We start from the raw sequence: 25,933 nt of genomic DNA, 5'->3' as shown, positions 1-25,933 counted from the left end.
TTCAAAATAAGAATTTCATTATACTGGGAAACACGTTGCAGACTGTGCTTCTGACAATAAACATATGTATAAATTGCTCTGGGTAGAAAAAAAACTATTATCAAATGAAGAAAATTATATTTATAATTATAAAACATTTGGGTAAAAAAAATTATGTTAATAGTATTCGTGCGCGTGAAGCCTCTTAATCGTTGAATGACAGCTGATCCACGTGCCGCGGAACGTCATGAGCACGCCCAGGTCACGTGTTGCTGAGCGCCAGCCAATCACGAAGCGGCTAACTGCGAACAACAACGGTCTCTTCCCCCTGCAGGTGGTGGTGATGTGTAGTGGAGTTTTGCGAGTGAGGCGGCCGCCGTTTCGGGATCGACGAGTGGCCGTGGGGAGGTCGAAACACGCCTGAAGTTGGCCTCCTGCGACCGGGGAAGGAGGGAACTCTCCGGCGGGGGCGGAGGAGGGGGAGGGGAGGGGGGGAGAAGCCCTCCGTTAACCCCGCAGCCGAGCGCGCAATGGCACCGTCTCTTGTCCGGGTTTGCCGCAGTCTGGCGCTCTCGACGTGGCTGCTGTCGCTTTGTTTCGTGCACTTGCTGTGTCTGGACTTCACGGTGGCCGAGAAGGAGGAGTGGTACACCGCCTTCGTCAACATCACCTACCTGGACCCGGTCACCTCGGAGCTCAAGAGCGAGAAAACCGAGTCGGGCCGCTACGGCGAGCACTCGCCCAAGAGGGAAGCCAGAGGGCTGGTTCTGGTGCCGCTGCTGCTGCAGGACCGGCAGATGTGCGACCCGGCCGGCAGGTTCCCCCCGGTTCCCCGTGACCAGACCTGGGTAGCTTTGGTGGCCGCGGGGAACTGCACGTATCGCGAGAAGATCCGGAACGCCGCGAACCTCAACGCCTCCGCCGTGGTCATATACAACGTGGGCTCCGGCGGTGCGAACGAAACCATAACAATGCCCCATTCAGGTGAGACCCGGCCCTCTTTTTTCCCCCGTTCCCTCGGATTGTTGACTCTCTTAAGCATCCAAACAGGTGTCCAGGCCCCTGCAGGCCCCGGGAACTTAGTAGTGTTTACCTGCGTCTGCTGGTTCTCTAACACCCTCCTCCCCCCAGACACATTGTTTTCATCTCAAAGCCCCTCTCCTCACCAGCAACCTTGAAGCTATCACAAAGCTGCATGCAAGGAAGTAATTAAAATATGCCTCAGCCTGTAGCTCATGTCTTGCAAAAGGCCTGCATGAAAAAGCCACCAGTATCCGAGCAGATCATGCAGAGGCTTCGTATACAATAGGCGAACCCTTTCTGATCAAGGACGGAAAGTCCTCGGATTATTAAATGCAAAATGCGTGTGTGCAGGGGATGTGCTAATAAACCCTGTTAACATCAGAACCGATGCGCTTATCCCATGCAAAACATGGAAAACATATCCCTATTTCAACTAACTAAAACGGGACTTGAAGCAGAATAAGCTTTAGCACGGGGGAAATGTTTATTTACGAGCGTTTGACCAACTGTTGATTTTTCTTTTGGAGCTCATTAATATTTGGAAGACAAGAGGACAACTGATACATCAGCTTCTTATTTTTGCTGTCTGGCAGATAATATGCACTTTAAATATCCAAACTCATAGGATTTGATGCTGAAAAAGTATTTTTCATTTGTGTCCATCAGCTCTTTGACATTTGAAGCTCCTTTAAATGCTGTTACAGTGCAGCCAGTATCAGTACTGAGCACTCCTAAATAGTCCAGAAAATCCAACTGAAACCAATTTAACATAAGGCAAATGTTTGGCTAAAATGTTTTGTTTTTTTTGCACAAAGCTACAGATCTCTGTTGACCAACAGCGATACCTGTGGATAGAAATAACATGACAAATACAAAATTATAGGCCTTTTCAGTGTTTCATCTCTCTTATACTCTTTAAGCGTACCTTTTTTAATAATCCATAATCTTATCATAGCTGATGAAACACATTTCATAGTCAAAGTACTCTTTTCCTCTTTGAGCCTCTGAATGCAAATTTCCATTTTACTCTTTTGACCAACAGCGATACCTGTGGATAGAAATTACATGATAAATACAAAATTATGGGCATTTTTGGTGTTTAATCTCTCTTACACTCTTTAAATGTACCTTTTTTAATAATCCATAATCTTATCATACACGTTTCATAGTCAAAGTACTCTTTTCCTCCCTGAGCCTCTAAATGCAAATTTCCATTTTACATGTTTTCCCATCATGTGGCCAGTTATCACAAAGGTGTGTCTGTCCCAACACCTGCACTGGACAACTGCACGACAGCTGTTTCACAAAGAGATCTGTACAAAAGCAGATGTTCAAACAAAAAGTGTTTGGTAAAAAATAACAGATGACATAAAAGTCAAGCGTCCATGTGTTGCTTCGATACAAAAGCTGCTCGGGAGGAAAGTCCCTTTTTGTAAAACTGCCACAGGCACTTGTCAGGATAAGAAGATCATTGGAATGCTTGTCAGACACATCAGAGCAGACTTTTAAGTCCTCCCTACATCACACTCTATCATCTTTAATGCGGTTTAACTAGGATTAATCACCTGGATCAGTAAACGGAAATGATAATAATTTAGGAATTAATGATGGCCAGATGGCCGGTCACTTGTAATTTGAGCTTTTTCAATTGATTTATTGCAACATGTGAATTTGTTGCCTGAGCATTTCTGTTTGAGAATAATTAAAATATGTGTCTGCCTTGTTCTAAAAGGCACGAACAAACATTGTTGATTCACCCCTTATTTTCAAAGACCGGGCATGAATAGGATGTAAAAAAAATTAGTTAGCTGATTAGCAATTTTCACACGGAGTGGGGTAAATGTCCACGGAGAGAGTTTCTTTTTGTCCCACACGATCTTTCCAACTAGTTCATCCTCTATATCAGACATTGCTGCTTGTTTTTAGAAGCCGCTATTTTAGTCTTCTCCGACTGCGTCACAGTTAACAGAGGAAGGAGATAAGAGTTCGAGCTTAGGGAAATCTTACATGCCTTATTTTGCCTGCTGCGTGCAGAAAATGTTTTTTCTAGTCAGCAAGAGCTGGGGAAGCGCAAGTTTATGTGACATTAGATTTTCAACTTGCATTGCCTTGCTGTGATTTCCCGCTACCCCATCTGTTCATGCTTAATAAAACCATAAATCTGCAGGGCAGGAAGGGTATGCGTCTCAGGTTACACACATGGAAAGAGAGGCCTACTGTTGACATGCATATATTTATTTCATCAGGAAATGTTACAGGGATTATCATGGAAGATGTTTTTCTAACTATTCACAAATGTTCATTTTTGAAACTGCGTGACCTAGAATTTTGATTTTCCCTCTGAAAGTAACTGAAATAATGTGCAACAACGGTTGCCTAAGAGTCTGTATTGTAAATAAGTTGTCTTGATTACGTCGGGGTGAATCTCCTGCCAACAGTAGTTAAAAGCCAAATGGATTATTGTGCATTTGTGTGGGTGTGGGCACATTTTTGTTACCTCTTGGGGAATATTTCTGGTAGATACACAGCCCCTTCTCAGGACCTTGAATTCAGCTGTTCTCGTGGGGACATTGTACTGCTCCTAATTTTTCAAAATGTAGCATTACAGGGTCCTGGTTAAGCTTAGGAATAGTGGAAATCGAGGTTAGGTCAGGGTCACAATGGATAGAGCAGCAGTGTCCTGATAAGAATAATTGCAGGTATCATGTCGGTGTGTGCGGGTGCATAGGGCTTTGCACGCCTCTGTACAGGTATGCACGCAGGCCTAGCTACTTTTGCCTGTTGCACACTAAGCTGTTTGCGCCAGTTTCCATCACACGCTAAAAATTAGTTTTACCCTCCCCCCCTTTTACCCCAGATTTCGCCTTTTGTATGAAAAAGCAAACTTTTCAAATAATATAGATATATAAAATATATTTCACATTTGGAAAAACTCAGCTACCTCCACTAATCTTTTCATAAGCATGAAATTTAAACCCTATGAAATCATTGCGGGCCGACTACTCGACAAGAGATATTTGGGAAAAAAAATAAAAAAAAGCATAGCAGCTGTGCTGATTTGACAACAGACCAGTTACATAAAGGGATTTGAAGGCATGACAGGAATAATTCATTGCAACCAATTCCTGAATAATAGTCTCTCTCTTCCAGCCGGAGTGCTTCTTTTCACAGTATCTTAAGGATGTGATAGCTCAGTAACGTGAAGGACGGTAGGATTTTGCACCGCACCAATGATCTTCCATGGAGCGCAGGAGATGCCGGTGGTGACAGCAAGTTGATTAAAACTGTCATGGGAGTTACTGACAAGCAGCAGCTGCGGGAATAGGATGCAGGAGTTTTTTTGAATTCATGAACCCCTCCCCCCTTTTTATGACAGACTGTAAAGACTTGTCGCTCTGTTATTGTTCCTGGGACTGAAGACTGGCTGATTGCAGAGAAGGAATGAATGACATCGCAATCAACAAGTCATGATAGGGTTTCCAGGACATATGATGAGACGGATCACGCACATTTTTTCTGAATTTTCATTATTATTTTTCACTTTTTAGTAAAAGTAATTCCAGCAATTTCCTTGGGTCTCGATGTTGTCAAAAATGGAAGCGTGACCTTTAGGCTGTAGATTTATTTCAAATACATTTGGAAAATTATGTCAGTAGAGAACAGGAAAAAGTAAAGTGATACTCCTATTTACAACATTTTCTAACCCTTGTATTCAGTGTGTACATCCATTCTCTTCCACATGAAGAATGTATTCCAGACCAATGTTGTGTTTGGATACCCATAAGAGATAGTAACCAAATAAATAAGGGTAATATATTATACAGAATATTAGTACATTTCCTAGTTTTTTTTATCAGGATATTTATCAACTTTTCAACAAAGTACATTTCATTGTTGTGTACAAACTGCAAAAAATATGGTGACTTGCAATGTAGGATCATAAATCTTCTTTGGTTTAGGAAGTAAAACATTTGTTCATTTGAAAAATGCCATCTGCAGTGCTCAAAGATAAGATTACATTTCCTCGGTGTAATTAAACATGTGAGTCTTTCCATTGAAGCCTGCTGCTGTATTTATAACCTGCACCTGAATGAGCGGTGCTTTATCTTTCTGCTAGGTTAACTCCTAAGAATAGACTGTGGTAGTTGGTATCATCCCGTTTGAGAAATGGCCACAGCCATCCTCCCAAGTGAAATTATTTCTGTCACGAACACACACACTTTCAACCAGTCAGCAGGCAGCTGTCTCCCAGACAATGGGAGGGGTTCCCGCCATACAGATTGGTGCCGGTATAACATTGAACTTGTGGGACGACTACTCGTGCGCGTGTGTGTGCGCGCCCGTGTGCGCGTGTGTGCGTGTATGTGTATATATATATATATATTTTTTTTTTTTATTATTATTTATTTATTTATTTTCGCACTATAAGATGCATTTAAAATCCTTATATTTCCCCAAAAATCAGCCATGTACCTTTTTTATGAACCAATTTTATGTAGCACATTGTGCTCAAAAATCTGTAAAAATGTTTTAGTGCAGCTTTGAAAAGCAACAAAGCAGCTCCACTTGATTGATCGTGGGACTGTTCTCACCTGACACAGGGACACTGTACCAAAGTCGGCCCTTGGTTGAATATAGGTTGCAATATCAGACAAGGTTAGATTACTGATAATGTAGTGCTGGAATATAAAGTTGTTTCAACCTCACACAAACTTCAGGTGTCCGCTATCGCTTGCAACAATAAACCAATCAGAACAGTACATAGTATGCGTGCCTCCACTACTTTATGTAATACCGCTATGTACTGTGCTTCAACATATTACTGTACATTTTTGTGTATGAGGACCCCCAAAAATGGCAACTGTTAAGAGACATGCTTACCAAGCAAAATTTAAATTCAAGGCTATCAGTCACAAAGTAGATCATGGGAATAGAGCAGCCGTGAAAGAATTCAACATTAATGAATCAATGGTACGGAAATGGAGGAAGCAAGCAGATGAACTGCAGCAAGTAAAAAAGACCAAACAGAGTTTCTGAGGGAACAAAGTGAGATGAATACGTTTAATTAAACTGACTTTTGTTTCGCTTTATATGTTGTATGTTATATCATGCCTCTTATAACACGGTGCACCTTATGTATGAAAATAGACACGTTCATTGATATTGCGCCTTATTATGTGGCTTACATATATATATATATATATATATATATATATATATATATATATATAGATAGATAGATAGATAGATAGATATATGCACACACACACAGCTGAGAGTCTTCAAAAGCATCAAAATTTTGTTGTGATGATGCATCTGATCGTATGCGCTCTCATAGCGTGCTTATTATTGAATATTCATGACCGTAGTATAAATCGCTCATAAGCTAATTTTGACAAAGGTTATGAAATGTTAACAGGAGAAACTTTCATAAAGCGCTGGATGGCTGCTTGTAAAGGTACAAGGATTAACCGTCACACAAGACAGTATTTAGAGGTATTAGATAAGAGTGTGAGAAGAAGCTAAAGCCACTGAATAAAGTAAATACATTATATTCATTTAGTCCCCATTGTGAGGTCTCTGATGATGATCTCAAAAGTATCCCCTTGCCACTCAGAGGAAGGAGGTGATCATTGCTTGATGATTCTCCAATGCAAAAGCCTTCATGTACATAAAGTTCCACGAACAGATGGTGGCTGGCAGGCGTCCTCCCGAGTGCAGCTTAAGTTGGTCTGCCCTGGCTAAGCTGCCAGCAGCCAGCCCGGCGTTACCTTCTAAACACCTGAGTTTGAATCATTTCTAAATTCTGGCTAGACCTGAGAAAGCAAAACCCTTGGTCGTTAACATACTTTGCACATCTAAGAAAATAGTCATTCCCAAGAAAAAAAAGCTAATATCAAAACAAATCCTCAGGGTGGGAATGGGATTTGTATTTATTTGTATATGCAGTTTAAAATGCTTGTTACTTCATTAAATCCACTAAGTGAGTCATTGTGTTTTACCTATGAGAAATGTAAAAAGGTGCCATCTGTTGTATGCGTGTGCAGGTACAGGCGACGTCGTCACCATCATGATACCGGAGCCTAAAGGTCGAGAAATTGTGGCCCTGTTGGAAGAGCACGTCATGGTCACAATGCATATTACTATAGGAACCCGCAACCTGCAGAAGTATGTGAGCAGAACATCGGTAGTGTTTGTCTCCATCTCCTTCATCGTTCTCATGATCATCTCCCTCGCCTGGCTTGTCTTCTACTATATCCAGAGATTCCGCTATGCTAATGCCCGAGACCGAAACCAGGTATGGCTGTCTGCTCTTTGTCTAATTGTTGATATAAGTATCTGTCTAGACCAGCTCCTGACAATGCAGCTGGTCCTCTGGTCTCAATCTTCTCATTGGTCGATGCATTTTTCCATGCGTGTGCTGGCCTTGTATCGCTGCGAGCGGACGCCCGAATTAGCTCAACAGCTGGAAGCAAAGATCCACAGCAAACCGTTGAACCCTCAACCCACACAGCTCCTGGCCCTTAGTTCCGACAAAGCAAATAACCGCTGCCGTCTTCTCTGTGTTTTCAATGGCCACCTGTGATGTCTCCGTGACCTCCGCAGTGATGATACATCACCGGGTCTGTTATTACAGGAGCCGTAGCCATGACGGTCGTTGTTTGCATTTTCACTTCAAATTATGCTGATTTATGTTACACAAAGAACTCTCCCCCAGCAGCAAATCTGCTTTCCATTTATTCCCAAGGAAACATTGAATATCCTTTAAAAACGGCACCTTTGTTTGTTCTTACTTACTTAGCGTCTTCACTTTCCTGTAAGATCTGTGAACAATTCAGTCTTCAAAGTTAGTGCTCTCTTCCAAGGTTTTTTTTAAACGTTTTTTATTTTTGTTTTTTACATTTCGATTACTGCGGATATATTTTAACTGGTTATGCAATGCACAAGAAATGCATATTTTGAATTATATACTCTATTCTTTTTATATACACGGAGGTATATTTTTGCAGCGTGTTTTTCTCTCGCCTGTTCGGCTCTTGGATTGCCATTTTGCATTTTTGAAGGAAATCAACGACTCTGAAAGACATTTTCTGTCACATTTTGTATATTTTGCCAAAGCAGCTGGACTGCATTATACTATTACCATATTCTTGTACCATTTCCAAATCCAAATATTGAAGTTGGATTCTTTGTCTATTGACCTGCTTTTCTTATTTTTAGAAAATTGGGAGCACATACCAGTTAAAGTCTTGTCTCAGCGTTGGGTTTTTCTAGTTGCCTTTTCGCTGCAAACCCTGGGGACTCATATGAAGAGACAAATAAATTTTATTTATCTGACATATTTTATTAATCTATGTAAAGGGGGGGGGAATAATTCAAATTGATCTGTATTCCTACTTTGAACAGAGAAATAATACGGGCCCCTTTTAGTTTGCTTCCAGAATACTACAAAACTTATTCTGTTTGCTCAAAAAATACAATGAAGAAACAGGAAGGCATTATTTTGCACTAAATGTTCAGATCCTCCAGATTGGCCACAGCAAAAGGCCTACAATGTCAAAACCTACAGGCCAGGTGAGATGTTGGAAAATTACACGCTGGTTCATAGAGACCTCTGCCACTGTAACTGTTGAGTGTTGGACGGATAACCATTTTGGGAGTCTGTTTCAACAGTGTGGCACCACAGCTCACAAATCCCCTCGGAACAGAACGTGTCACGACACTGGTTCAGGGTCTGAACGTTCATCTGCTACATCTCTGTGGGATGGTGCACGAGGCTTAAAGACCGAAGAACTGCTGCACAGTTCGGGGTCGCCTGACAGAAAGCACACATAATGGCCTCTTTCATATTGGAGAAGCGCTCTCTCTCTCTCTCTCTCCACGGTTGAATCCCATTTTCATCCCTATCATGCACTTACTGAGGTGAATGAATGTGCCGGTGGAGTTTAAAACAGCAAATGTCAGGGACATCAGACTCAGCTGCAGGTCATCCGAGGAAACATGCAGCTTAATGGAGGAATCGTTTGCTGTATCCCAGTGCGGTGGCCTCTGTTCATGCCAATATTTTGTGTAACTATTTCGTCAGCTGTTCAAGCTGTTCAAGCTGTTCTCCATAGAAATGGACAAACTTTGCTGAAAGCACATTTGCCTGATCTGAAATTTGTCCCATCTACAATTTCAAAGAGAATCAACAAGTGGCTCCTCGAGGGGACTGAATCGATTGCAATCTAATCAAAAATATTGTTTTTAAACCATAAAGATGGCAATTACACTGGTCTTTAACATGAGGCTAATGATGTTTAAGCTTGCTCAGAACAGTAAAACAGTTTAGTTTTCACCTTGAACAAAATCAAATTCACAGTGGTCCATAAAGAAACCATACGCCGCTGCAAATCAAGCTATCTTTTTTTATTCCTAATGTGCTTAGAGACGTTTGGGAGATGCTGCCAAAAAGGCCATCAACAAGCTTCAAGTACGCACCATTAAGAAAGGAGATAAGGTAAATGGTGCTGACACAAGCTGTTACAGGCAGCTGGTATCAGTAGAGTTATTTGAACATTTAAATGGTTTTATTGTTTGAAGTCTTCCATTGCATCCTTTAACAATTTGGTTGTCTGTTCTGTGTTTAGGAGACCGAGTCAGATTTTGACAACTGTGCAGTGTGCATTGAAGGCTATAAACCTAATGATGTTGTAAGGGTGTTACCCTGCAGGTAAGGCTGGTTTGCTTTGTCATTTACTGCAGGCAGTGTAAATAGAACGTGTTTTTTTTTTGTTTTTGTTGTTTGTTTTTTTGGACCAAGGCACTAAGTGATTTACCTGTTGTTCTCTTTGTGTCACAAAATGTTCAAAATTGATTTTGTTTTAATTAATTAATTTAAATTAATTTTTTTTTATTTTATTTTTTTTCAAATTAATTTTGGACCGTTGGTTTAGGCATGTCTTCCATAAGCACTGCGTCGACCCCTGGTTACAAGATCACCGGACTTGTCCAATGTGTAAAATGAACATACTCAAGGCCTTGGGAATCCCGGTGAGGTTCTTACAGATTACATTTACATTTACTCACTTTGTGAAATAATCGGATAACCGGGGATTCTTTTATCAAATCGAGACAAATCCCAAAAAAGAAATGTGACAGTTTCTCTGTTTGTATCTAGCTGAATGCTGACTGCACCAATGAAGTTCCTCCAGACTACGAGATGTCTGTTGGGGGGCCGCCCACCAACCCCATCAGCGGTGCCAGCGACATCACAGTGAACGAGAGCTCGGTGGGGTTGGATCCAGCCGAGCGGGCGATAAGCCTGCAGTTCTATCATGACGCAGAGACCCTGCCGCAAAGTGGGGAGAGCTACGTCATCGCCAGCAGTAAGTACGGCATGGAACCTCCACTGCTGCCAGTGAGAGCAGTTGAACTGTAGAGTTGGGCTGAGAGCTGTGGAACTAAAATCATACTTCCTTTTTTTTTTTTTTTGTACTAAGAAACTGAAAAGTTTTTTTTTTTTTTTTTTTTTTTTTTTTTTTTTTTAGAATTTCACCCCCATGCATAGGCTACATTTCATGGTTTATTTTTCATCATATTTCATCCTGCAGGGAGTTGATTACAGCGATGTTACCTTGATTTGGTAGCTGTTTTGCAACCTGCGTCACCTTCACCCCCTGCAGTGACAAGTGTTCCCAGTCCTCTGCACTCTTTTGTTTGCCGTATTAGAACTGGTTCATTTTGCTACAGAGTTTTTGATGAATGTGTCTGTTGAGACCCATTACAGCCCAGTGATGTGTTTGAAACATTCGTCTGATATCAGACCGAGCCCATCACATTCCACCTCAAACTTCTATTTAAAATCCCCTCCTCTGCAAGTGTTTTCCCCATGTATGACCAGAAATCCACCGTACCCCTACCACACCAAACAGTCTCTCTTTTTAATACCTTTAAATACATTTAATATTGAATGCTGTCTTGCATTTGCGTTACTTGATGTTCAGCAATTTTCTTTTAGTCTGAGTCACAAACAAGGTCAGTGGCCACTTGGTCAGTTTTACCAAGTTTTTGTAAATCATCTTGCAAAAAAAAACAGGGACTACTGCTCTCAGGCCAGAAAGTCACAAGCTAATCCAAATACTGAAAGCATGCAACACATGCATTTGTCTTGTGCAAACACTCAAGGGTCTTTCTAGCTATTTGCAGTTTGTTGTGTACATAGTGTATAAGTACACAAACTGTCTTGCACATCAGTATTTCCAGTCAGTCCTCTTCCAAATGCAGACAGTGCACCTAGAACCAGGATGTAACTATTATTTAAAAAAAAAAGTCCTAAGCTAATTGGTATCATGTGTATGCAAGGCAAAGCTGATTGGGAAAAAAAACAATTGCATTTTCCAGTAATTTCATTGCACGTATTATGGTGTGATTCACATTTTCTCCACGTGTTTTTTAAGCCAATTGCCACTCGGCCAAGAATAGCCCTGCAGCCAATTAAGTGAGTGTAAATATTTTCCAGTAAAATTTTGCAATAACAAAAGCAAAATTTGATATTTCTTTTTTGTTTCCCCTGTCAGTCCGAAGGAAATATAGGACCTTAACTGACAGAGCTTATGAGCTGTTAATTAAATCCTTGATATCATGTTAGTTCTGAAAGTGATAATAATATTCCTTCCAAAGTTTACATCTTGGCATAAAGTTTGAAGTTATTTGTGAAATCTAAGTCAGATGAGATGCAGCGTGTCGTGAAAACGGGCACAGCATATGATGCCTGGGACATCTTTAATTATTTTCTGGTATTCACATATTTAAAGGATAGTATAGAGCGGCTGACCTCAAATGTATGGCTGTGCTGTAGTATAAAGCCTTTATATTTCCTTTTACTTCCCCACTTGAAATCAAACACGCCAAAGAAAATGAACTCAAAACAAAGATTAAAATCATCAAAGAAACACGAAAAGGGAAGTGCGGCATCTTCCAAGATTCTCTCCACAGTAGAACAATTCCAAATAAAAATGTGAGAAACTTTCATATGACTTTTTGACAAAATGAGCCATCAGACTCTTGTTGGCATTCCTTAAGGACACACTGTGCTGATTAGAAGAATTGAAATAGTTCAAAGTTATCTCGAAATAATAAGCAAATATATGAAAGGCAGGAATAAAACTTTCTGCCAAGACACATTATTCATTACACCACTGCAGCACAGAATGACGTAAGTAAGGGCGACTGTCTTTGTTACACGAAGCCCTTGTTGTTTCTGCGACAGCCCGATTTTCTGTTAAACAGCATAGACTCCATAGCATCAATGGATGGATGGACCGTTTGAGGAAATAGTTAAACAAATTCAATTCCCAATCTTCCAGTTCCATTTTGGGAGTTGCATCAAGCATCTTTGCAAGTTCCTTAATTGTTATGGTCATTTGCTACGTCCTTATGAAAGTTCAAATACCCAGATCAGGTCAAATATAATTTCTCAATCGGCTTCGAAGCTTGTTTTTTTCAGAGAACATCTTTCAGAAGGTTCTTAAGGAAGTTTGGCAGAGTGACCAATTAATAAGGGGTCCTCAGACATACTTAGACCTTGGGTTAGTAAAGCATGCTGTTTTGGTGGTGGAGCAGTTATCTTCTCAGAACAAAATTGATCTTGTCGTGTCCTCTGACAGTTTGTACTTACATAGCTCTTCCTAAAACAAATGTTTCTTTACAGAGTTGGGAGCAAGCTTTTTTGTCAGTTGGAAATGACCTCAGAGCGCCGAGTGCTGACTGCTTTCGATAAGAGTCACCTCTGCAATCGAGCATTTCTTGTCTCCTACCATTGCATGAGAAGAATGATGTTAGAAAATTGTTAAATATCAGAGGGGGACACTCCGATTTGCTTAGAAGCTAATTAAAGCGACAGCCTGCAGTGAGTGGTCTAGTAATTGATGATCTTTGTGACTCCATCAGGTGAGCACGAGCTGCCACTGAGCAGTGACTCAGATACTTCTGTCACCATGGCCAGCGTGGTGGGCGTATCCGACTTGGACCTGACCGCTGAGCAGGAATGTGATGAGGTCAAATCTTTGGCCGCTCTGAGACGGATTAAAAGCCTGAGTCACCGGGAAAAGGACGAGGAGGAGGATCAGAGCAGAACCACATGACACGCTAGGAGGACGCAACACCACAGACGACAGGCGGACAGGCGTATGAGCAATACAACACATCGCAGCACAAAATCATCCCATTCTGTCTCCACCGACCGAAAAACAAGTTTCCATCAGCGGACATGTTGTTTGCTCGTTGTCTTGCTGTCACCCTTCACCATCTTACGGGTCGGAACGCCACGGCGAGCACAAAGTCGTCATATTACGGAGGCCGGCGCCATTTTTTTGCCGCATCAAAGGTCCATCGACAAAACGAAGCGGTCCTTCTCAAGTCCTCTTGGCAGTGAGAGGGTAAACAAAACCATTGTGTGACACAGAAAGGATGTGAAGCTTAAAGAAGAAACACAAAAAAAGAGCAATTACAGTTTCAAGTGATTCAAGAATCAAGCTTTAGTTGTTTCAAAATACATATAGATTGATCAATATGTCAGTAAGAGATCACTGCCAAACTATTTCAGAGCTAATTTCTACTTCGATAGCAGGTACCGTGTGAAAGAGAGCACATTCTCTGGACACCCGGGAGGTGTCGGCTCCTGCCAGGTGTCTTCAAAACCTCCAATTAGTTTCGACGTATTGTAAAATAACAGCGTTTTAGTCTGTAATTTCTATACCTAACCGTTTCTGTCACAATTTGTGGGATCTTCATTGTATAACCAAATGAAATATTTTTGTCCTCCCACGAGACAACTGTAGCTTTCCACAAGCGGTCAGAAGTGATGTCAACTTTTCAAAGCGGCTGCGGTTTACAAGTTTTCACAAACGTGCGATAGCAATCACTTCCTGTGGTTGGGAAGGGAAAGGTGAAACACTAGCCAATGCTCGCGGTCACTGTTGGTAAATACTGCCGGCACATACAATTAGTACAATCAGTGTCGGGCAGACATCAGAATATGTGCCTGCCTGCAATTGTAAAAGCCAGCCACTACAAACATGTAAAGGAGTCGCATGTGCCAAGTTAATCTGTAGTATTTTAAAGACTGTCGCATTTCATCCATACTGATTTCCACATTTGTCAAACAGACCAAAGGGGAAAATGTACGATCTGAACAAGGGAAATCCGATGTTTCTTGGGGGAAAAAAACGAAAAAAAAAAAACCACAATGGCTATGTCAACAGTGCGTGTTTTGAAAGTGAGAAAAGGTCATACATGTTTACAGTCGAAGAGTAATCAAAAGTTGGACGTCCGCATCGGCAATAAGTGGGCTCATTTTTGTAAACGCATGCCATCTTTTGTTTAAGGGCTATTTTTAGATATGCGACACAGTAAAGCCAATCGGTGATCTTCACATTTCAATTGACAGTGAAAGTCAAAAAGGAGCGGACCTCCCGATTCTCCCCAAAAACTACTGAACGCGGCCGTTGTTGTTGTCGTCAACGTTGTTTTCCGCAACGAAAGGCCAGTTTTCTGTTTATTGAACCCTGGAGGTGGTTTTTAAAAGCCCCCCCCCCCCCCCCCCCCGCCAGGCCATGTTCAAGGGAGCAGCACACCCTGGTGGCTGACTGAAAAAAGCCAAAGAGAAAAGGTAACCTTCATGGTCGTCACCAAAAAAAGCACTTTTATTTTCTTTTACCAGGCGGGATGGATCAAGAACCAATTGACATGTACAACTGTGGCCTGGCAAATAATGAGCGACTTGTGTGACTTGTTGCATTTCAACTTGTGTAGCATCTGTGTTCGAGAGAGGAAATCTTGCAGCCCACTATCTGTCTCCACCGTGAAACATTCTGTTGATGGACGGCCAAAGCAAATAGATGAAGACAAGTTTTCAAACTCAGCCAGCTTTGCTAAGACATACTTGTTGACGTCTGTGATAGTGCTGATGACTTCCCAAATCAGTCCTTTTTTTGTCTTGTTTTTTTTTTTATTATCTTGTAATCTCCGCACCTCCATATTACGGTACTTTAACACCGTCTCGATCTACAAGATCGGCACGATCCAATATTTGATGGGACTCGTCTCTTCACATTCCTGCGGAATTGTACTCCAAATAAGCACACAACCTCGGACCGAGTCAAGCCTATGGAATACAACTACGGACTCTCTTGCGGTCATAGTTTCAACTTCTCCCTGGTCATGCAGCCTCTGTGATATTACACACACATGTCCACAATGCCTTGTTTGAGTCCATCACCAAGAGGTAAGAAAAATGTGGACGAAATATTAATCCAAGCTGTGATATTAGGGGCACGTTTTGTTTTGTATGCATCCCTTCTTATGTAGTATGTTACTGGCTGTTGCAGCTAGACTGATGATCTATGACCGACTTTCTTTATGACACTATACCCTACTATTAGAATGGGAAATATTTTGGTTCTGACTGCGGCCTGATGAAACACATTCATAAAACTATGGAATCAGTGTGCCCACTTCTACATGCAAGCTACAATTGAAATTTGAAATATGTGGTAGTTGCATGGTGATATTCATGAATGTACCTTATTTATCCTTTCGACGGTGTGGTTGTAGTTGGTTTGACAAGAGGCCTCTTACTTTTTGAGCATGGCTTAATTCTAGCTCTGCATTTTTCATGAATGACCGCCAACTACGGAAGTGATTCTTGCCAGTCCAACATAAATGCAGTTAAATTTAGGACTTAAGTCGTGCCGTGTAAACGTGATCACATCAGTACATAACGTGGAACCGCACATGAAACGCGGAATAACCCAACAAAGAGGATTTATTTTCATATCATCCCGGTCCATGTCGTCCTCATGCTAATTTCTTAAATTGTCTGGGTTTTCCTTTTATTTCATCTCTCCAGACCTATGAATAACAATAAAAAGAGAAAAATAAATTGTAAGGTTCTGTGAAACGTGCAATCAAGGTATTTCAATCCCTGTGTTCATTCTTGTCCATATGTACGACAATCGGTTGCCTATGTATGGAAAAAGCTGCACAACTCGTGTCCGCAGCACAATCTGTTGCATTGTATGGTTTAATATCAACAACAAGAGTCTTAAAGGACTCTTAGACTAGTACTTAGAATCATGGATCAAAACATTTAAAAAAAAAGAATGTCCCTCTTTCTGCCATTATTTTGTAAATGATGATTTTTTGCTGACTTCTAAGATTAACTTGTTTTCAATTATCTGAGAGTTTCTTGGAGATTTTTCAATAGCTTATTTGGGGGGTATTTTCATTTATAAAAAAAAAACCAATTGATTATGAAGTGCCTAAATTTGATTTTTTATTTTTTTTTTACATGGCACCTTTTCATGGTATGTTTTTCAACCAAAAGTAAATCTGTCTAAAAGAAAAAGATGCATGTCTGGTTATTGACAGCTTATTATTACAATTTCTATTAAAAAATCTTCAGTACAATATTCCACTTAATGTACATTGATGCACTGCCCAGTCCTACATCACTCGACCCTTCTTCCGGTCGGCATAGTGACAAAACACTTCTATTTTCTGCAGCAGGTCATCCCTCCGTACTACCTAGTGGAACATGCAACGTTGGCTTAAGGCCTTGTGTTTTTCTGAGCAACTTTAAACTTTTGCCATTGTGGGGTCTTCATATTTCTCTTTTCTTTTCCGTTCTGTCGATTGTGTGGATGAAGCCGATTTGTTCAGAATGCATTTGAACTTTACAAATGCCCGCGTGTACACATTGCAAGGACATTCCCCAGGTACGTTCACTGTTAAAAACTAATGCATGATTGTTGTTCTTGGCTGCAGTATAAGATTGCAGCTAATTGGATGTGTTTCCTAGAACCAGCTGTGTGATTTTTAGTGATGGAGAAAATACAAACAATATTAAATATATATTTGTAATCAAAGAAATGTATTGAATGATTTATTCCCTATTAATAAAAAAAACACTTAGCATTAAATGCTATTTCTCCCTGGATTGACATTGGAAAGTAGTCATACAGAATTTGTTTAAACATCTTAATTCATATGCAAAAGATGGTACACACATCCACTTAAATAACAGATGAATGAAAACATGGTCTTTTTTTTATTATAGGAAAATTTTTCTTTGCTGAAAAGAACAAACAAATTTCCCACTGACCTCTGTTATTGAAGTTAAAAGGGTCAATTGTACATGAATCAAGTCCATTATAAATTATCTTTACTGCACATTATCATGATCCAGAATATTTTCCAAACTCTGAAGACTTTATTTCACAATGAATCAAGAAAAATACATCACTCAAAATAGGGTACTCCCTAGTTGTTATTTGAGGCTATCATCTATTTTTGTTCTGTTGTGATGTTTGTTTTCTCTTTGTGTAAAACCTATTGCACTTTATCCCTCCAGCTACCGGGAGATACTGAATGACTTGAGAAAAGTCTTTTTAATGTACAGCCGTTGAGTGCTACAGTACTGAACATGGCACATGACTCAGTTTGTTGCTTATTGTAAAAATGTGATCTTTTATCTATACTGATGTACATGTGGGATGGGGTCATTATATTGCAACCTATACATTGCTATTTTGTAATATTAAAGTAATTGTACTTATGAATGTCTGTGTCAGTCTCCACTTCTTTAACAGGGATTTGGGGGAAGCTCAAGTACATTGTATGTTTTGTGTTGCCATTAGAATTATTGAAATCTGATCAGATCTCTGATTTAGTCTAGGAACATTTTATATTAATATTACTATATTTGTTATATATCTTACGAACAAACATTGTATGTGAATATAAATATTCCTGTTGTCAATACTTGTTGATGTTGGTGATCAAATTATGGTTTCTGTCCACTGAGGTAAAATTAATGTTATCACTATCGATGTAAAATTTAAGCTTTTTTGTTTTTGCTTTTTTTGAGCCCATAAAGAACAAAACATTTGATTGAAGAGAAGTCTTTTAACGCAATGCAAGTACCACATTGAATAATATTTTAATGTAATCTTTGCAGGAGCTCCAGAATTCTTCCCATTCATCCATGTGCTGGAGACTTCCGCCATCCTTGATGCTTGTCAAAGCATCAACTAACAAGTGTAATAGAGTATTTATATATATTTTTTAATATTCTTGAATCATCTGTCAAAACAATTACTTCAGGGGGTGGAGGGTAGTTACCGTTTTCCAGCCGCTTCTTAATTGTTATCATTATTATTATTGTTAAAACATTGAAAGTTGATTGTCTAAAAGTTGACTATCTAAAAATAATTAGTCACTACAAGAGGTTTGAGAAGTCAACTTAAAACTTACTCAAATCTGATTATCAAAAAATATTCTTTGCATATATATAATTTTGATATCTGGCCGCTGCCCCGACAATCATTCATTGACTTCTGTAGTTGAAATAGAGCACTATCAAACAAACATTCCCTAGTTATTATTTAGTATTATATGAATTTGTTTAAAGTTTTGGAATATTGTTCAGTGTTGAAAATATGCAGTGTTCTTTAAAAATGAGGTTAGAAAATTTTATTTTAATTCATCATACCACTTGTTTCATTGGAATTCAAATGGCAAATGGTCTCCGCTTTACACTGGCTGACATTAGTCCATTCACAAACCTTCACTCACTCCCCGATGGCGGCAGTGCTGCCGTGCACGGCAGAACCAATAAGACTATCATTAACTGAGCTTGTCTCCTTTACCAAAATAGTTATTGCGAGATGTGTATATAATCCACTGGAAATAACCTTTCCTGTGCATTGTGTATTTGCAAGTGTTATTTGCAGTTCCTATGTCCTCTATTGTAAGTCGCTTTGGATAAAAGCGTCTGCCAAATGCAATGTAATGTAATGTAATGTAATGTAACCTATGGTTGATTTAATCTTCAACCTCCAATCTTCTTTTTCATACTATAACCAGTAAATGACTAAAGTTAGCATAAAGAGTGGATGTTGAAACTCATGCGTTTGTCTTTAGGTGATGCCCCGTGAGAAGAGAAGCCCCTGGGAGGGAGATTCCAGACGAAATAGTGAAACCCAAGTGGACAGGTCTCGCTCTGTAACCCGCATGTTGGACAGAATAATCAAAACCCTACCCTTTCCCAGAAACCGATGTCCGTGGGTTGAGCGTGTCGGCGTCAGAGTGACTTGTCCAAGGAAACAGGTCAGTGAACTGACCAAACATGTCTTTTGACCAGGTGCAGTTTGAAAAACCGTGACTCCAATCGAGGACATTCTTGTAAAACAGTCAGTTCTCAAAAATATCGGCATAAGAGACTGTTGAGGTTTTCTCTGAATCATTATTTGGCAGGTAATGACCTTAAAAATGTCCTTGGCGCTTCAGTGGCACATTCACCAGAGGTGTAACCACAGGCATGTATTTATGTTTATAGGACTTTATATTGAGAGCCAATGTATAAACGCATGCATTTTTAATAGTAAAGATGGTCATATTGTTTAAAATTGACAAAAAAACATTCAATTCTCTGTCCCATGCTAAGTTGCAGTTGCATGGTGGTGCTGCTGTGTAACCCGAAGCCGGTCCCACGAAGGGAGTTGAGTCGCGGGCGATGGTTGTGCGTGCCAGCTCTGCAGACAAGGTTGAAATCCTTGACCCCTCCGACTGGTGCAGTACCAGGGGACGGAGTCACTTTCCTGGGATACCCAGGTGCCGTCAGCCAATGTCAGCACACTGCAAATGCGATGTGTCATTCACATAAAATCTTTCCCACCTACATGACACGCATGGCATTTGATGATTTATCAATTATTTTCGATTGTAAACGATTTTGACACATAAAACTGAATTCGACCTTCTCACTGAAAGATACAACCCTTCTTTCTTAGATACAAATCGTGGAGTCTCGCAGTCGTGGTTCCCTGAAACATCCTCGGGTTGCTCATGTCATCTCGCCGCCCTCTCTCGGGTTATTTTATCCTGAAGTTAAACTCCCAGATGACAAAATTCTCAGATACATCGCCAGGGGGAGAAACTTACAACCAAAAATATCCCAAATCGGCCCATGGTGCCTTCCGCAGACTGACACAAGTGCAAAAGTTCAACAGAAATTTTGTAACAATTAAACTAAAAAAACGAATTTTCCGATGTTTTTGCACAATTTTAGCGTCATTGCATTACTGATTTCAGCTCATCTTTAATGTTTAAATGATCTGCGTTGGTATTTTATGATCTACACCAACTATATTGAAGGATATAGTTGATGTAGTATGTAGTATGAGGAGGTCAGGAAGCCGAACGACTCAGGTGAATGGGAAACAGAGTCGAAGCCACAAAGTTTGGTCCATAGGCTGGTCCATAACTACTTGGACAGAAGCATCTCTATCTTTTTGCCTCTGTGTCAATGGATTCTAAATAAATGGAGATATGACCGGGCAGAGTCACAGTTGGTGGCTGCTGACAGTCTTGACCTTGTGGCCATGACTAAACGCTGTTCCCTACATTGAAGCTCCTTCAAGTTGCCGTTTCTCCGTGGCTTAAATACATTCGCGTTTGAGTTCGGTACAAGTTCAATATAAAGTTAAGGTAGTTTTGAGTCAGTAAACAATACTGACCCTGCAGTATCATTACCATCCCATCAATGTGTTGGACAGAAATGCATCAGATCATGAGTTAGTGCCGCATCATATTTATTTTTGTCATCATCCAAATTTTGGTTTAAATCTTATATCTAAAGATTTTGTTCCCAGGAGGTTTTATTCCAAGTCTTCTTTAACGGTTGCGTGGGTATTTCCTGTTCTTGAGTGTCACCAGTAATTCGCAGGTTGTTGCAAACCCTCTGTATTTAAATGGCCGGAGGAGTGTTTTGATTATAGAGCTTTACAATACAAAGCATTCCTCTTTCAGATCCTTCCTGCTTTGTCCGGATGCTAAAACCAATTTTCCTCACCAAAAAAAGGCAGTCTTTCATCATCCTCTTTTTGTATCTGTTTTAGTTTAATCAATTCTGAGCCTGTCACTATTTTTCCTTTATTTTTTGAAAGCATATCCCAGGTGTTGATACTCTGGGAATACCCAGGAAGATGTAACTGCCAAATGCCCAAATTCCTATTTAAGCCTCTGTACATGAAGACTTGAGTGCAAAGGTAGCTACACCTTCTAAATGTTAAATGCAGCATTTTAGTTAAATTCAGTAAATTACAGACAAGATACAAACACACACACACAAGTGGACTTGTTAGGATAGATTAAGATAGACTTCCCTCTAAAAAAATAACTTCTCGCTTTCTGTGAGTTGTAGTTCCGTTTATGGCCCAGTATGGGCGCCAAAAACCACGGTTGTGAGGGTGTTGGAACAAGAAATGAGGCTATAGAGCCTGCATACACACACACACACACACAAACACACACACACACTGTCACAGTCATTTAGCTGTGATAAGTAAGCAAACAGAGATATAAAAGTACCTTTAAAAACCACATCATTGACCAACTTGACATCAATTGCATTGCTCTATAATAAATGGAACTCCAAGGTTCAAGTTTATCATCAACACGCTGGCGCTCATTCATTACAAGCATTATGAAGATAAGAACGGAATAAGCTCTTCCCCTTATTCAAAGACAGGTCCTTCAGTCATGACTAGAGTAGGAAGAACCCCCCCCACAAAAAAAATGTCATTCTTCCTGTTTACTGGAAATTCTACAAGACCTATCAGAAAAAAAGGGGATGTGATCCAGGAACTAAGAAGTGGTGTATACTGTCAGGGACAGAATGTTCCCAAACCCTTTCTTTCATGCAAAAGTTTCACAAAAACATTGTCTTTACTATGCACAGTAGCATGTTCAGAGTAAGTAGAAAACTAGAAATCACCATGGTCACCCGTGCTTGGTACATTCTCACAGTTTTGTGTTCCAGTATTACTGTTATTGAGTTGTTTTTTTTTCTTTGTTTTTTTTTTGTGAAAGAGCAGGACTTACCCCACTGTTCATTGACCAATTCATTTATTCATTTAATATCTATTCTGCTTATCCTGCACTTTGGCGTCACAAGTAGCTGGAGCCAGCTGTAATTTCACAACAACCACAACAACCAACCTCGACAACCATTCACCTGTTATCTTGTCATACAGTGACATAAACCCATTTACTCTCACTCATGTCGTATACAAACATAAACATTCGCTGTCATTCACATGTCATATGGAGATGTATGGCCTGTATATTCACTCTGTCACTGACATGTCATCATAAAATGTATTACTATTATAAAGAGACATTCAACCATTCACACTTTGTATTAATACATACCATAATTTCCGGACTATTGCATGCACCTGAATATAAGCCACACCAGCTGGAAATAAATAAATACATGTGTGCATGTATAGGCCACACTTGTCTGTAAGCCGCAGGTGTCCATGTTGTAACATGAGATTACACAGAAACTTTTAATTAAATGCATAACGGTTACATCCACCAATCTTCTTCTTCTTCTTCTTCTTCCTCTTTCGGCTTTTCCCGTTAGGGGTCGCCACAGCGAGTCAACTTTCTCCATCTAACCCTATTCTCTGTATCTTCCTCTCTCACACCAGCTACCTTCATATCCTCTCTCACTACGTCCATAAATTTTCTCTTTGGTCTTCCTTGAGACCTCTTGCCTGGCAGCTCCAATTCCAGCATCCGTCTACCAATATATTCACTATCTCTTCTCTGTACATGACCGAACCATCTCAGTCTGGCTTCTCTGACCTTCTCTCCAAAACATCGAACATGTGCCGTCCCTCTGATAGATTCATTCCTGATCCTATCCATCCTGGTCACTCCCAAAGAGAACCTCAACATCTTCATCTCTGCAACCTCTAGTTCTGCCTGCTGTCTTTTGGTCATTGTAACAGTTTCTAGTCCATACATCATCGCTGGTCTCACCACTGTCTTGTACACCTTTCCTTTTATTCTGGCCGATAGTCTTCTATCACATAGTACCCCTGACACTTTTCTCCACCCATTCCAACCTGCTTGGACCCGTCTCTTCACCTCTTTTCCGCACTCTCTGTTGCTCTGGACTGTTGACCCTAAGTACCTGAAATCCTCCAGCTTCTTGATCTCCATTCCCTGTAGCCTCACCACTCCACCCGAGTTCCTCTCGTTCACACACATATATTCTGTCTTGCTGCGACTAACTTTCATTCCTCTCCTTTCCAGAGCATACCTCCACCTCTCTAGATTTTCCTCTACCTGTTGTCTGCTCTCACTACAGATCACAATGTCATCCGCAAACATCATGGTCCATGGGGATTCCTGTCTAACCTCATCTGTCAGCCTATCCATCACCATTGCAAACAAGAAGGGGCTCAGAGCTGATCCCTGATGGAGTCCCACCTCCACCTTGAACTTCTCTGTTACCCCTACAGCACACCGTACCAGTGTCTCACAACTAGCACACATGTCCAGCACCAGTCTAACATACTTCTCTGCCACTCCAGACTTCCTCATACAATACCAGAGCTCCTCTCTTGGCACCCTGTCATATGCTTTTTCTAGGTCTACAAAAACGCAATGCAACTCCCTCTGGCCTTCTCTGTACTTTTCTATTAGCATTCTCAACGCAAATACTGCATCTGTAGTACTCTTCCTAGGCATGAAGCCATACTGCTGTTCACAAATGCTGACTTCTGCTCTCAGTCTAGTTTCCACTACTCTTTCCCATAACTTCATTGTATGGCTCATCAACTTTATCCCTCTGTAGTTGCCACAATTCTGCACATCCCCTTTATTCTTAAAAATAGGCACCATCACACTTTGTCTCCATTCTTCAGGCATCTTCTCACTCTCTAAGATCCTGTTGAATAATCTAGTCAGAAAATCTACGGCTGCCTCTTCTAGACACTTCCACACCCACACTTGCTAGGAATTTTGTGGGTGTTGTTTGGGGTGCAATGAATTCTGGTTGCTTTTTTTTTTTACCTGGAATTGAGCGGGAACAGTTAGTTGTATTGCAGACTTGTGTGGCGTGGCTGTGACCAACAACAGCTTCTGCTCATTAAACAGACATTTTACCATTACCCGGGTGTTCCCCTGACTAAAACGCAACAATATAACCATTCACCTACTCATCCACATGTCTTGGCCATTTAAGGTCTCCAATGAACCTCTTATATGTTCTTGCAATCGCTGGCAGAAGATCACGGAGTTGCCCAAAACGGGGTGAAATAATAAAGGAATGATGGCGTGCTGATATTAACGTGACCCTCCCTTCCCCTGCCTCCAATCGTCACCACCATCTATCTATACAGCATGACATCCAGTATGATCTTTTCATTTGCAGCCCCACAAATGAAACCATACTGGAATCATGTCCGTGGAGGTTCTCAGTCATCCAGGTCATGGTGAATTCCTGTGGAAATCTTCTTGTCGTGGCAAATGGACTTGAATTTCTTCACTTGAAGACATTTCACCCCTCTTCTGACAGGCTTTTTCAGTTTTGATGACCTGTGGGGAGTTTCCCGATATAACTGGCCGGGTTTTGGGCGGGTCTAGGTTATGGTGCATTGTTATGTAGATGTAAGCATTGATTGGCAGACACTGGTTCTAAGGAAGTGACATAAAACAGGAGGAAGACAACAACAGATGAAAGAACATGGTCATACCACACGTTGCTGGTTTGTCAGAGAAACTCCGAAGGGTGTTAAACAATAACCATATACATTTGAAACCCAACAACACTCTGAGACAAAAACTAGTGCACCCCAAGCATAAAACACCCAGGCATAAGGTGAAGAATGTGGTGTACGCTGTCACTTGCACTGCGGATTGTCATGCTGTCTACATTGGAGAAAGCAAACAACCTCAACAACACCAGTCACTTTTGTCCCTTTAGAAACGTCAACTCATCTGTAGGGGGTGGTTTCAGTCTGTAGATTGCGGTTCACAAAAGGGAGAAACTTCATAAACAACAGCCTGAAAGCTGCATCTCGGTGGAGACCGCTTGTGAGTAAAGTCCCACTCAATCTCTTCCTGCATTGTTTTTATAAAGAGTAACAAAGCACACTTTTATTTTTACCAGTGGTGTGACCTTGTTGTGATTATGTTGTGATCTTACACAGACATCACTCCATCGAGTGATCCGCTTTACTCAAATTCCAATTTTCAGGATCTGTGTATTGTTAGATATTCATCAGACAGTAACTTGCGGGTTGACTCATTTTGTTGTGGGAATCGAGGCATATGTATGAAAAACGTGTTTCTAATGTGTCACTGTGGCATTTATGTGGGTGATGAATCTTGAAAAGTGTGAAAGCAGCACGGGGAAGGTTCTGTCTGCCATCAGGTTACATTACATTTATGACATAGCGGGTAGACGCTGCAAGGAAAACACAGCATTACCTGACGTCTCATTCCTCCACCTTCCTAAATTAAGGTCATTGTGCAAACCATGAAGGTCAACAAGATGCTACAAGGACTCATTGTTTTTCTGAAAACTTTACACCAAATTCCAAATAACTTTTGAATAGAAACTGATACTGAAACACAATAAAAATGTACATTCCACACCCGACCTTCTGCTTTTTGAGGTCAGACCCTGAAGGTCAAAGAGATGAGGGCATGGTTATTCCGAAACTTTCACATTGAAATGCAGTCATTTCAGATTAAATTAATAGTAAGTTCAGACCCGAAAAGAATCATAAAAAGGAATAGAATTTCCATAATGCACATTCCCCGTCCAACAGAACAACAATGATGGCATAGTATGAATGCTTTGTGTGACGTCATAGCCGCTATCTGACATCACGCCCCTCTATGTTATTATTCCATTATCTAACTATTCAAATTATAATAATATTATAGTTGGGAGATTAAAAGAGTTTCCCCCTTTGATTCTATGATTTGAAGCGAGGAGTGTTGACGTTTGCGTGTTCCGTCACGCCTCCTGTGCCGACCGCGACGCACTACTTTAACGCGCGGAGGCGTCGGGGAAAAAAAGGAG

General features: G+C 40.6%; 1 protein-coding gene across 1 annotated transcript; it reads left to right on the top strand.

Moving 5' to 3' along the window:
- The first annotated feature begins 363 nt into the window (after positions 1-363).
- rnf150a (ring finger protein 150a) lies at positions 364-13,809 on the top strand. The gene is made up of 7 exons (XM_086157329.1): positions 364-963; positions 7,050-7,300; positions 9,431-9,502; positions 9,633-9,715; positions 9,939-10,035; positions 10,163-10,370; positions 12,934-13,809. The coding sequence occupies exons 1-7, from the start codon at positions 510-512 to the stop codon at positions 13,125-13,127; spliced, it is 1,359 nt and encodes a 452-aa protein (XP_086013455.1). The 5' UTR covers positions 364-509; the 3' UTR covers positions 13,128-13,809.
- The last annotated feature ends 12,124 nt before the right edge of the window (positions 13,810-25,933 follow it).

This window comes from Fistularia commersonii, chromosome 12 (genome assembly GCF_037954325.1).
Source record: "Fistularia commersonii isolate RoL2024-O1a breed Wild chromosome 12, RoL_Fcom_v1.0, whole genome shotgun sequence".
Classification (NCBI taxonomy): domain Eukaryota; kingdom Metazoa; phylum Chordata; class Actinopteri; order Syngnathiformes; family Fistulariidae; genus Fistularia; species Fistularia commersonii.
Note: the sequence above shows the minus strand (reverse complement) of the source record. Positions and strands in the feature narration are given on the sequence as shown.

Bases quoted from the DNA above. Each gene is read 5' to 3' on its own strand.
- rnf150a (XM_086157329.1), top strand. From the start codon at position 510: ATGGCACCGTCTCTTGTCCGGGTTTGCCGCAGTCTGGCGCTCTCGACG. The intron at 964-7,049 runs GTGAGACCCGGC...ATGCGTGTGCAG, and splicing joins CATAACAATGCCCCATTCAG to GTACAGGCGACGTCGTCACC. The intron at 9,716-9,938 runs GTAAGGCTGGTT...CCGTTGGTTTAG, and splicing joins GTAAGGGTGTTACCCTGCAG to GCATGTCTTCCATAAGCACT.